Source organism: Xenopus tropicalis, chromosome 8 (assembly GCF_000004195.4).
Source record: "Xenopus tropicalis strain Nigerian chromosome 8, UCB_Xtro_10.0, whole genome shotgun sequence".
Classification (NCBI taxonomy): domain Eukaryota; kingdom Metazoa; phylum Chordata; class Amphibia; order Anura; family Pipidae; genus Xenopus; species Xenopus tropicalis.
In genome coordinates, this window is record NC_030684.2 from 94637440 (window position 1) to 94650321 (window position 12882).

The following is a 12882-nucleotide window of genomic DNA, read 5'->3' on the forward strand; positions in this document are numbered from 1 at the left end:
GGTGTTATTATATTATGTAGAAATTACTCATTTATTTTAACAGATGAACATAGCTCAGAAAACACAATGAAACTGTACCCATAGAAACCGTTCAATGCTACTTATGGAGTAAGACTTCACCCAACCTACGACTTTCACTTCTTCATTTCCTATAACAGAAATGTTGACTCATTCTTCCTACATTTTGGGTTTGCTTTTAGTAACAACAGCCAATCAACAAACATGTGACTTTATATATCATATGTATTACAAAACATAGAAATGCACAATAATGCCTAGTTTTTTTTGGTGGGGGGCAGGTTGGGATGTAGAAGACATTACAGAAATAGTAACAACGAAAGAGGAACCATGACATTTATTACAAAATCCCTGTCACCAACCAACCTGGGGCAATGCACATTAACTTCAGTAGAAAGTGCATGTGAAACCGTAGATCCAAAGATATAGGTAGGTATATCTTTTCTGGAAAATATATATTTATTTTTTTTGCCTTTCCCCACCTATTGTTAATATTGGCATCAAGCATTCTTTTTACCGGCCGGGATGGTAAAATACTGCCCATCCCAAAGGATAGGATATTTAGGGTACATTGAGTTGAAGTTTTATTGTGGCAAGGTTGGCATTTGACAGTGCCCCATATGCACAGAAACCTAGCTTCATGAAGGGCACACTGTTTTACATAACCTAAACATCAACCCTGCCTTACTGGTGTTAATTATTTAGAACTGACACTCTAAAGCTCTAAATGTAAGCTCTGCTGAAAAAGTTACTGACATGAATGTTAAAATTCAAGTTAAGTGTTGCATAATATGCCAGGTTGATATGAAGGGTAATAATAAAAAGGTCAAAATCCTGAAATCACTTTCTTCAAATTTTCCTTTAAGGCTATGGCACATTTGTGATCAGAACCTCACTACTTGCTCTAGATCATTTCCTTTTATTTTAACAGGTCTTTAGTCATCTGGCACTGCGTTTCTGAGGGAAACTGAACTGTAGCTGTTGGGCGACTAGTGGTGCTTCCCACTGAAGTCACTGGGAATTGATCCAGAATGGGCAGTGGCAATTAAAATACCAAGAGATCTGCCATCATTTTAAGCAGAGACTTATAATGGTCAAAGGGATTACCCCATACAGCATCTGCTCATAACAAAGCAAGGGAACCTCTATTGCACTTTGTACTAAGCATTATGCACTAAACCAGCAATAACCACAAAATTCTGAAAATATTAAGAAATTCCATGTCTATTTTCAAACTAAAACTCTACTCTCCCTTATACTCTGCAGAGAGGAGATCATGTGACTCAAACACTTACTTGAAACAATTTATTACAGAAGAAAGACACATACTATGCATGATGGCTTGGGATCTAATGATCACAGATATATTCAAGATTAATTTCCGCTAATCAAAAATACTTCCTCTAACATTTAATCTGCTGTGCACACAAGACTGGCTTAAAGCCACCAAAGCCTAATCAGAGATAAGAGGACAGCTTTTATGTTTTTTGTTTTTTTTTTTCTTAAATAATCTAGACAAATATTTTAATAAGATTAATATTTGCTGTTTGCAAAACACTGAATGTCATGTTTAATTAGCACACTGCAATGGTCTGTTCCAAAACATATTTATACTGTAATGGTGGCTGCAAAGCTAAAACTCAATATAGTATAAAAAAAATAAAATAATGGATGTTTTTATATGTTACATTAACATACATAAGCAGATATTCAACTGGTTTATGGCTGCAAGGCTACACATGCAGCCAATTCTCATTCTGCCTCTATCAGCCCTTATATCCTCTATTAGCTTTTGTACTTGCTTACGTTCCTGCACATGAAGCAGATTTCAGTGCTGAAGGAATTGCGCCTAAAGAATCAGTTGAAGGCATTATTATGACACAGAGAGGGACATTTAATAATTCTTTTGGATGGATGGATTTGAATGAATTTTTAGCGCTAAAAGTCGCTATTTTTCAATATTAACTGTGTGGCAAAACGTCTTAAAATCCCAATCCAAAAATTTGCAGAGGTCATGTAGAAGTCAATAGCTCAATAGCAGATGCCCTTATTATTATTATTAATAACATTTATTTATAAAGCGCCAACATATTCCGCAGCGCTGTACAATAAGTGGGTTTCATACATTGGACATACAGAGTAACATATAAAGCAATCAATAACCGATACAAGAGGTGAAGAGGGCCCTGCCCAAAAGAGCTTACAATCTACACCTTACCCTGGAGGATCCTTCTTTTGCTTTGAAACTTTAGAGATTTGGGATTTTTGGTACTTTTTCTGTGACAATTTGAAAAAGTAGAGGGTTTTGATGTGACAATTTGAAAAAGTTGTAGTTTCCGGACTTTTCTGTGACTTTTTTTCACACACAGACTTTTGCTGTTTCAGACATTTGCCTCCCCCTCCCCCATCATGCTTTATAAAGCCACTCCATCTTAGTTGATAGTACCCAAAACTGCCTCTTCTGCCTCCTATTCTCTTGAAGCCTGACAATGCCAGTTTACCAATATACCTGTGTATGACCCACTGAATATTAAAAATAATGAAAAAAATGTAATTCTACTTTCCAATATACCCGAATAACAGATTTCTAATGGTTTTAAAGTTATTTGAAATTGTAAATGCTATTAACAGCAGCATCTGTCTGTCCCTTCTCAGGGTCTGACCCCTAAAAGGGGTTGTTCAACTTTAAGTAGTATGATGTAGAAATTGCTATTCTGAGACAATTTGCAATTGGTCTACATTTATTATTTGCAGTTTTTTTTTAAATGATATTGCTTTCTGTTTGGCAGCTCTCCAATTTCAGCAACTATTTGGTTGCTAGGGTCCAATTTAACCTAGTAACCAGGCAGTGGATTCAAAGAGAGACAGGACTGGGAACAGAGGAGGTCCTGAATAGAAAGACATATAATATAAAGTTAAAATAACTATAAAATTGTATCTTTATAGAGCCATAAATATTTGGTTACAGGGGTCAGTGACTCCCATTTGAAAGCTGGAAATAGAAGAGGGAGATAAAGAATTTAAAAAAAAAAACCAAAAAACATTAAAGAATAAAAAATGAAGACCAAGGGAAAACTTGCTAAGAACAGCCCATTCTATAAGATACTAAGGTTAACCTGAAGGTGAACCAGCCCTTTAAACAATGTAACATGAGTTACTCTTCCAGGTCTTTTTTTTTTTAATCAGTTTTTATCAGCTGCTTTGCAACACTGTTTCAAGAGTCAGACAGGAGTTCAGGCATATACTGCTTTCAATAGCAATTACAAATAACTTTGAAATCTTTTTAAAAAATTAAATGTATATCAGTTGTTAGCATTACATTTTCTCTCACTATGCAAAACAAATGTTTTTGGGTTGAGGACCCTTTTAAAGAGGAGGGTATTTTCTTTTTCACAAAACATACTCATAAAATTTTATATATTGATGTGGGCAAGTACAGAGGATCTATTTAATTGTTTCTATGAATCATGTGGACTCTGAGACACCACACCCCCACTTCATAATTTCAATGTTTGTAGTGGGGAGCACAATATTCCCTCTTGGGAGGAGACTCAAATCAGAAAGTTCAGTATATCAAAGAGCACAGGAACTAATGTAATATCCCACATGGTGATTTCCCACATTTGTCTCCCTCAGAAATAAACAGAGAATTTCTGCACATTGCCTTTCATTACACTAAAAAGGAAATGCCCATTTAACCCCTGAAAAGTTGGGCCACATAGTGTAACACTGACTGTTGGTTTGCTAAAGATACTAAGATGTGTGGTTCCCAGTGGAAGAATTAAAGGCTGTAGGTAAGAGGTCCCTTTCCCCTCTTGGAACAAGAAAAGGTGGTTAAAGGAACAGTAACACCAAAATACTGTTACCCTGCACTGGTACAAGTGGTGCGTTTGCCTCAAAAAGACTTAATATAGTTTATATAAACAAAGCTGTTGTACAGTCATAATAAGGGCAGGGGTACACAGGGAGATTAGTGTGCCGTGACAAATCTCCATTGTCGCGGGTGACTAATCTCCCCGCAATGCCATCCCACCGGCTAGAATGTAAATCGCGATTTGCCGAAGTTGCCTTGAGAGGAAACTTCGGGCGACTTAGGCAAATCGCGGCGCTGCGTATGCCATCATACTGGGGATGTACATTCATTGCGTGTACCCCTGCCCTAAGGAGAAAAGGCACAGGTTACTTAGCAGATAATGGATAAGCTCTGTAGAATATAATGGGACTTTATCTGTTATCTACTAAGTAACCTGTGCCTTTTATGCTTATAATGGCTGCCCCCATGGCCACATAGCAGCTTTGTTTATATAAACTATAGTAGGGTTTCTGTAGCAAACATCAGTTTTACCAGTGCAGGGCAATATTACATATTTTAAATTACTTTCTTTTTTCATGTCACTGTTCCTTTAAGAAAAGACTATTGTTAAAAAGGATCTAAATTCAAAAATATAATTGATGTATATTCAAAGCGCTCCTCTGAGTAATTTTGCAATTTACATTAAGGGATAAACTCCACAGGATCAACAGAACGCATCCTACAAGTTAGATGCAGCTGATAAATCAAAATATAATGAGACTGATAAAAAAAATCTGATACATAAACTACATGAAAGGATTGCCATCCGACACAACACCCCTATCAAAAGGGAACACTGCATGAGACAAGATAAAAACTGATGGTGTCTGACTTTTTTTCACTGACTGTCGGATGTGGATGTAGGAACAAAACACTCCAACTTTATCTGATCAGACGACTGTTGCATGACAAGATCAGCTAAAATCAGGGTGTATTTATTAAAAGGCATCCGAATACCTGTGCCTAGCGGGGGGCAGTCCTTGGGTGCCTATATTTGAAAAGAATTTATAAAAAATAAAACTTTTCCAGTTGCTGCTAGGTGGAATCTATGGAAATCCGGCAGCGAAGCTGGGGGGGGGGGGGGGTGTAAGAGTGTTCTGGGGCAAATGCAGGGTGGAAGTGAGGTTGCGGAGTGTGTCAGTTCCGTAACCTAAGGGTTTAGGTCTGGTGCCTAGGGTGGCAACGGACCTAAATACGGCCCTGGATGAAATCTGACCCACAAAATCCATTTAAAATCTCCCATGGAGTTTAGCCCTTACTTTCTATTTTTAGTGGTTTCTGAAAGCAGTTTTGTAGCTTAAGCAGTAAAGGTGGCCATACACTGTAAGATCTGGCTGTTTGGCGAGGTCGCCAAGTGAGTGGATCTTACGGGTGGGCAATATTGGGCTAATTCAATAGAATTAAACCGGTGGACATAGCTTGGACATAGCCGCCGCTGACCACATCAACGAGGTAGTATGGTCCCTGATCTGACGGAAAAATCAAACCTGCCCGATTTCAGGCCAGATGTCAATCGGGGAGGTTCTTCAGTGCTGCCCATACATGCAGGCCCAGATTTGTGGAAATGTGCTCAGATACGGAGCACTTGAGACGGGACAAGCAAAAAACTTCAGCGCGTCCTGTCCTCAGTCCTCCGTACCTGACCGAGAAGGATGCACATGCGTGCAATCTGGCAAGGTGGGGGGGTGGGGGGAAAGGAGGAGGATGGGGCGGCCTCTGGGCACCTCACACTGACATCTGGGACTGCATACACGGGCAGATAAGCTGCTGAGGTCTAAAGGACCAATATCGGCAGCTGAAATCTGCCTGTGTAGGCCACCTTAAGTTTACATCAACTGATAATTGTTTTGGTTTAGATCCTCTTAAAATTTTAAATGACTGTTTCACTAAACCGAAAGGGGGGGGGGGGGGTAACACAATGCAAGGAAGGATGGTTCAAGGCAAGGGTCAGTCAGTGTTTTCAGCCCTGTCCTAGCTTTCATACTAACACACAAAACTGTATTATAGGTCTAGGTACAATACCCAACCAACCAAACAGTATGCAGCTGAATTAATCACAAAAGGTTTCTTAAAAATGTAATAACTATGTATGTGTCTATAGAAATGCACTAGTTCAGGAATTATTGTCTTATTCTAACAAATTTATGAGAAGGCTAAAAAGAGAAGCACAAATAGCCACTTGGACAGTATACCACATACTGAGTCTGTTTCAGATTAACGGAATTCCTCATCTCCAATGCAGTATTTACAATAAAACTGCCGCCTTTTCTGGTATTGTAAGAGTGCATTTAGCTACAAATATAAAGCCACCAATATCGCTGAAAAAAAATAAGCAATCAATCATTTCAATATAGAGGCTGTGGTTAGGTTATGTCATTTCTGCAGACTAATGGCTTTATTTTGAGCACTTAATAGAGCTGCAGAAGTCACCTTGACCAGTTCACTTCACTTGTTTTCTTTTAGAGTAAAAATAACTGATAGACCCAACCTACCCTTTGAAGATATTTCAATACATGACAGAAAGCAACTGGCATTGCTCTTTACAAATTTCTGTTTTCCTGTCCTCACCTTGGAAATGGATCATAGCATTTTTACAATAAAATAACATGGTTCATTTTATCAAATTATAAATAAGCCACAGCTTTTCCAATATGCACACAAAAAGGCATCTATTAATTCTTAATTACTACCTTGATCATTGTTTATTGCCCAACCACAGACTCAGGGGCCAAATACAGACCTAATCAGATTTTTATGACCTATTCGGACTATCTACGTATTTTTTTTGCACAACATAATTTTATAATACTCAAGAGTCACGAATACCCTGTAAACTATATCCTTATAAGACGTGCTCAGGGATGCCACTTGTATCACAAAACTCAGGGAAACTTGCCTATAATATGAAATCATTTACCCCCCTAACTTAAAATCTGTGGATATTAGAAGCCACTCTGGAGTTCCATGACCACAATAGAAGCATTTGGCCTGGAGACTCATGCCTTTATATGGTCATTAAACACCACAGTGACTTCTAATATAATTATATTTTTAAATAGGGTGTACATTATTCTCTATATGCAACCCTCAATTGTGCTATATTACACAGGATCAAAAGGGCCCTAAGGGCTCTGGCACACGAGGGAGTTTAGTCACCCGCAACAAATCTCCCTTGTTGCGGGCGACTAAACTCCCCGATATGACATCCCACCAGCGAAAATGTAAATTGCCGGTGGGATGGCATACGCGGCGAGGCGATTTGCGGAAACTGCTTATGCCATAGCACCGGCGATTTACGTTTTCCCCAGTGGGATGTCATATCTGGGAGTTTAGTCGCCCGCAACAAGGGAGATTTGTCGCGGGCGACTAATCTCCCTGTGTACCAGAGCCCTAAAGAGTGAACAACAAATAAGAAAGGATAATTTATTGCTTATGCACAGAATAAAACTACTCTGCATTTTTGCATACAAATGGGGAGCTGACATTTTGGTATTCACCAGCTTACAAAGTAATATGGCATTCCCAGCACATATCCACCAATATAAATGTTAAGCAAAAGAATATTTTAGTAACAAATAAAGCTGTACCTTTATACTTGCCATGTAAGAAAATAACCTTTCATAGGAAATATTTGAAAGGCAAAATAATGAGTGTCTGTTTTACTTATTTTCTTTTCCTGAAGGTCATAAAACAACAGGAAGGCAGGCAGTATAATGAAGGAAAAGCCTGCAAGGGCATCAGTCTTTAAAAGAAAAATACACATGTACCTAATCCCTCCCCAGGACATGACTACCAATAGAATGACAGGTTGGACAGTTGGTGAAATGTTTACCATTATGCATATATGGTAAAATGCCAACATTCCTTAACCCCTGAGTAATGCAAATGTCAGAAAACTAAACTTGCATTCCCAGGTGGTAAAAACCAGCAACATTAACACAGGGAAGTACAAATAGATGATGAACTTCAATATATTAAATAGTAGCCCCCAACTGGTAAAATTAAGACTTTTTTTAATGAATGTGCTATTGTTAAAGGGGACATGTCACCAACATATATATACCAAGCTGTATAATAAAAGTCCTTTTTAAATTAAACATAAAACCCAAATTCCTTTTTTAAATAACACATCCATGCCTATTATATAGGCATTTAAAAATCCCAGCTTTCAATCATATATTGCCTTCCCTGACTCTATGTCTTGGGCATAGAGGCAGGGCAGAGAAATACTCTCACTTTCCATTCATCACTTTCCCCCTCCCTCCTCACCATCTAATTGTGTAGCCAGTGCATGGGCCTGTGGATCAGGCCCCCCATTCTAGCACATAAACAAGATTTTGGCATGTTGTAAAGCTTGTCTTAATAACAGTGCACACAAAATGGCAGCTGCCTGCTTGCTGTGATTGTGTGATTCCAAGACTAAATTTATATTATTTATACAGTGTAAGTTAAGTTTATTTTAACAAACACAATAGAAAATAATTTAGAGTGACAGGTCCCCTTTAAGGAACATTTAGCCATAAGGAATAGGTTATATCTACATCCAGGAGAGGTGTCTTCACAATTTTTCATTTCTTCCATCGCTTGCAGTAACATAATGGTTCTTACTTAAGCAATGTCCTTTCTGTAGTGCTACCACTATGACTGAAACCTAATTATATTCCTAGCGGCTGCATATCCATGCTAGTGAACATATCCTACGACCTGAGGTCTCCCGCTAGGACAGTGGGGGCAACAGAAAAAGTGAATGCCAAAAACCATAGTTTTACAAAAAGAAATGAATCTGACCCAATGTAAGGTCATGGATTTCTGTTAAAAGAGGCCAGTCAAAGGAACAAACCATATAGCACATTTATTCCAACCATTGACACTAGCTCTTCCCAAGCCAGAAAGACAGAAAAGGGAGCTGTAGCACTGGTCAGTTGCAGTCTCCAAATAAACAGAACCTTTTAGTTACCCAATTTCTTTAGGTAAATTAATCTATCTCTTGTCCTGAAAAACACTGTTTTATAATATATAAGTGGTGAAATAGTTATGGATGCACTAAATACTCCACAAGCAGATGTTATATTGTATAAAAAGCATTACACATGCATGCAAATAGTCCATGTGGGCAGAAGGCCAATTAATCAAGGGCATGTTCTGTCCCAGAGTGTCTATAATTAGCTGTGTTTCTGTGTTCACAATAAAATGCAAAACCTTTAAAACCTGTTATTTCACCACCTGTGCATTACATATTATCACAAGCTGCCTTAGGTCTGCATTAGCACAAAACCTTCTGCCCTAACCTTATGTTTATCTAAGGATTTGCACATTTGCCCCTTTTATTTGATTAGACAAATTTATTTTATGACACGCAAGCTTTCACCACTGGGCCTTCAATGGCATCTGTATTAGTCTTTGGATGAAGATCACTTTATAAATAACTAACAGACCTTATTCAAAAATGTAATCTTTATATAGTCATTCTTCAAACCTGGAACTGCAACACTAAATATTTAGCACTACAAAAAGGTGGAACATTAATACCTAACTACAACCTTTGTCAAAGGCATCAAACTCACAGCCGAGGACCTGTTCCGAACCAGTGTCGGACTGAGATGCCAGTGCCCTGAAAACCTTAGACCATAGGCCCACTCTCCAAACTTTTTTTTCCCCTTCTAAATCAATCGCTTTGTTTTCCTTTGCAATTGCACTCTCTGCACTAGCAGAGCCGAAATATCAATTTGAAAATCAGAATTTTAGCTCTTGAAATTACCAGGAGTGGCTTTTTGCCCTGATAACTTGCAGGCTGCTGCCACCTGAGGGTAGTTTCTCAACTCGCTTAAAGGCAGCAGTGTCCCTGACGCTCAGTGGGGGTCTCTGGGGTGGCAACCCCGTGGGCCTCCACACGCCCCCAGTCTGACACTGTTAGTTTCCATACAAAAATAGGGACTGGCCACAAATACGCCAAATGGTTACAGGAGGGCCTGCCAGGAGTTTTTCTGATTTCCCAGTCCTATACTGTGCTGAACTTCCAGCTCCCTCATTAGAGGAGACTAGGAGCTATGGCTCACTACTACTAGAGGGCGGCAAGTTTTACATCCCTCATTAGACTGAGGATTACATACAGTACAAAGCAGCTTCAGAACTTTGTAAGACTTGTTTTTTGTCCATGCATCAAGTAAAATGAATCCATTCTTTCTGGTTTGGCAGATGGGGGGGGGGGGGGGGTGGTAGGAACCACCAAGGCAAGTTCTTTAAAACAACCACACCTACATACAGCCTTTGCAACTTACCAAGTTTTTCCACCAGTTTCAGCATCACCCCTCCAATGTGCACCTCCCCTGTAACCCTCAGGGTAACATCCCGATTCAGATCAGTCACATGGATATTTAACTCCCAAGTTCCGTCTGCATAGCAGCCATCTGGCATCCTTATACCATCCAAAGCCATGGTTCCTTTCCTGACAGGAGAGAGGAAATGACATTACCATTAGCTAGAAGCAGAACCCTAATAGAAAATTTCTGAAGAATGTCCAAGCAATGCAGCAGGATAATAAAGCAAACTGAATGCACACATACACATCAGAGAAACATTGTAACACACGCTTCTGGGCAAAGAATATTAGTGTGCTTACATGTGATCCGGCCCAAGAAAAATGCTCTCCTTAACAGATAATAGAGGAATGTTCAACATACAATCACAAACTGTTCTGAAGTTAGAGGAAATCCCACTAGCGTTTCCCCCCCTTTTCCCTTGGTGGTGTATCAGCCCTTCCACACCCAGCACTGCAGAACAGAGAGACACAGCCCAGTACTACAGGATCCATTCAAATAGAAAAAAAAAAATAAAGAGGGAAACTACTGAAGTAACACAAAACCACAAAACACACTGCTTCTATCCAAAGGGGAAACAATGAATCAGTTGAAGAAATGTAATTAAAGAAAAAAAAAAAAAAAAGTCCTTTGTAGAAAGAGATGAAACTTGTATGTTTTATAGACTAAAATCACAAGGACTGCAGACACTGAAACAGAATAAGAATCACTTTGCGGTTAAGTTAGACAATTTACAGCCACTGAGTTATTGTGGATTTGCAATTTAGGGGGATTATGAGAGTTGGAGTTCAGCAGGAGCTGGGACAGTTGCTGGGAATAATCACACGGTGTGTGTGAGTGTGAGTGAGAGTGTGTGTGTGTGTGTGTGTGTGTGTGAGTGTGTTTCACACAGGCTGGATATTGGAGTAGATGCCCCAGCCGAGCCCCTCCTTGCCCCGGATCAGCCACTTCTTTCCTCCCATGCTGCTTTCCTCCCATGCTGCTTTAATCCCCTCTCTTTCTTTCTCTCCAGTCCCGGCCAATCCATCTCCCTCGCTTATTTACACATCTCTGCTCCACAAACCGTTGTTCACCTGTTTCCAAAGTGATCCAACCGGTCGTGCTGCTTCCAGCCCGAGTGGAACATTAACTTTCCCTGAGATGGAGGAGAGAAGCAGCCTCATGAGGGGAGGGGGATTCAAACTATCCCAGCAACGGCACAGCTAAATGTGGGAGAAAAACAGCCACTCACCTTGCCCTCCCCTCTTCCTCTCAGCTTCCAAGGGGCACGAATGAAGGCACAAGAAGCACTAAGCGTCAGCTCCTTTCCTTCCCAGCCCGAGTGCTCAGGGCTAATGGAGTCCCCCCAGGCTCCTCTTCCCAAGCTCTGATCACGTCACTGCTTCTCAATCTGGTTTCCCCTGCAGCACACAGGCAGCAACAGCAGCAGCAGCAACCCCAGCAGTCACTCCCCTCGCTGCTTCCTATCTCTCACTGGGCAGCAGTCACAACTCCGCAAACTGAGCCCGAGGAGGAGGAGGAGTGTGGGAGGCGGTGAGACAGAACTCACAAATTAAAGGAAAAAAAACTCCGGGGCTAGATGCTTGGGTCCAGCGAATGTGTTCAAGATAGGTGGAAAAAGTCCCGAGGAGCTTCCACAGCCGCTGCCCTTTTATGGAAGTGAATAAAACAGCAGGATTGGATCCAACATCCGGGACTCAGGGAGCTGGGGGGAGAGAGGTGGAGGGAGATGCAGGCTCTGCTGTCCCGTTATACGCACGGAGGAGTCTTGGGATTGGCGCTGCTCTTGCCTTCCAGCCGCTCGGAGGGAAAATGTGCCAGTTTTACCAACCTTTGCACTGATTTACCATGAGCTCTGGTTGGTACAGATACACATTTCCCCAGTGTTAAAGGCAAACCTGAGACAATCCCTTAAAATATACAGAGAGCTGAGGGGGGTGAAGGACTGCAACAGTTGAGAAAGGGATGTGCTCCTTAGGGATTCTAGACGTTCTAGAACTTTTGTGATATTGGCCTTAGGGTGGGGGTGCTCTTTCCCTCTGCTGGTACTACTTCCAGGCAAGAAGTGTACACTCTGCTGAGGAAAATTATAACAGGAAGTGAGGGGGGTCCCATGAGCAATTCCTTCCCCCAGCCTGCCTAAAGGTGGCCATACCTGGCAGATTTCAGCTGCCAATTTAAGTCTTTTAGACTGTCCGCACCTATTCTTCCCATGTATGGGCATCCCCAACCAGTGTACCTTACTCACACCTGGCCTAAACTGGCCCTATCTCGATGGGCAGGCAGGGCTGAATTTCTAAACAGCGCCCCCTTTCGCCGCCTACCTTGGCCGACTGGCACCCACGCGTCAAGCATGCACGCACCCCCACCAAACCTCTTGGGTTGCCTTCATACAAAAATATGTAAAACATTTCCTACAAAATGTAAAACAAAGAGTTGTGCCTGTCTTTTGAAGGGGCGGTTTGCCTTTAATTTAACCTTGTTAAATGTTATAGACCAGCAGAGGGAAAGAGCACCCTCGCCACAAATCCAGGCCTGTGGGCAGGTTTCATTTTCTATTGGATCAGGCACTGCAGGAGGCCGTATACATTACGATAACAGCCTTTTCTGCAACCACTACTTGCAGGAAAGATCATTTGTCCACTCCACTAATATTAACAGCTGAATTGTCAGATATGCAGGTAGAAACAACAG

The 12882-nt window shown here is 40.8% G+C and overlaps 1 protein-coding gene across 6 annotated transcripts in view; it reads right to left on the reverse strand.

The window, feature by feature from the left end:
- Positions 1–12307, reverse strand: part of fermt2 (fermitin family member 2) — a 60616-nt gene extending 48309 nt beyond the window's left edge. For 2 of the 6 annotated variants that reach the window (XM_031892052.1, XM_031892051.1), the window contains exons 1-2: positions 11420–12307; positions 10150–10316 (exon numbers count right to left, since the gene is read on the reverse strand). In XM_031892052.1, the coding sequence (XP_031747912.1) occupies positions 10150–10306 (157 nt within the window). In that variant the 5' untranslated portion in view covers positions 10307–10316; positions 11420–12307. Of the gene's footprint in view, positions 1–10149; positions 10317–10490; positions 10746–11419 lie in introns of those variants that run through there. The other 4 variants (XM_031892048.1, XM_031892047.1, XM_031892050.1 and 1 more) reach the window with 4 other exon arrangements.
- Between the last annotated feature and the right edge of the window lie 575 nt (positions 12308–12882).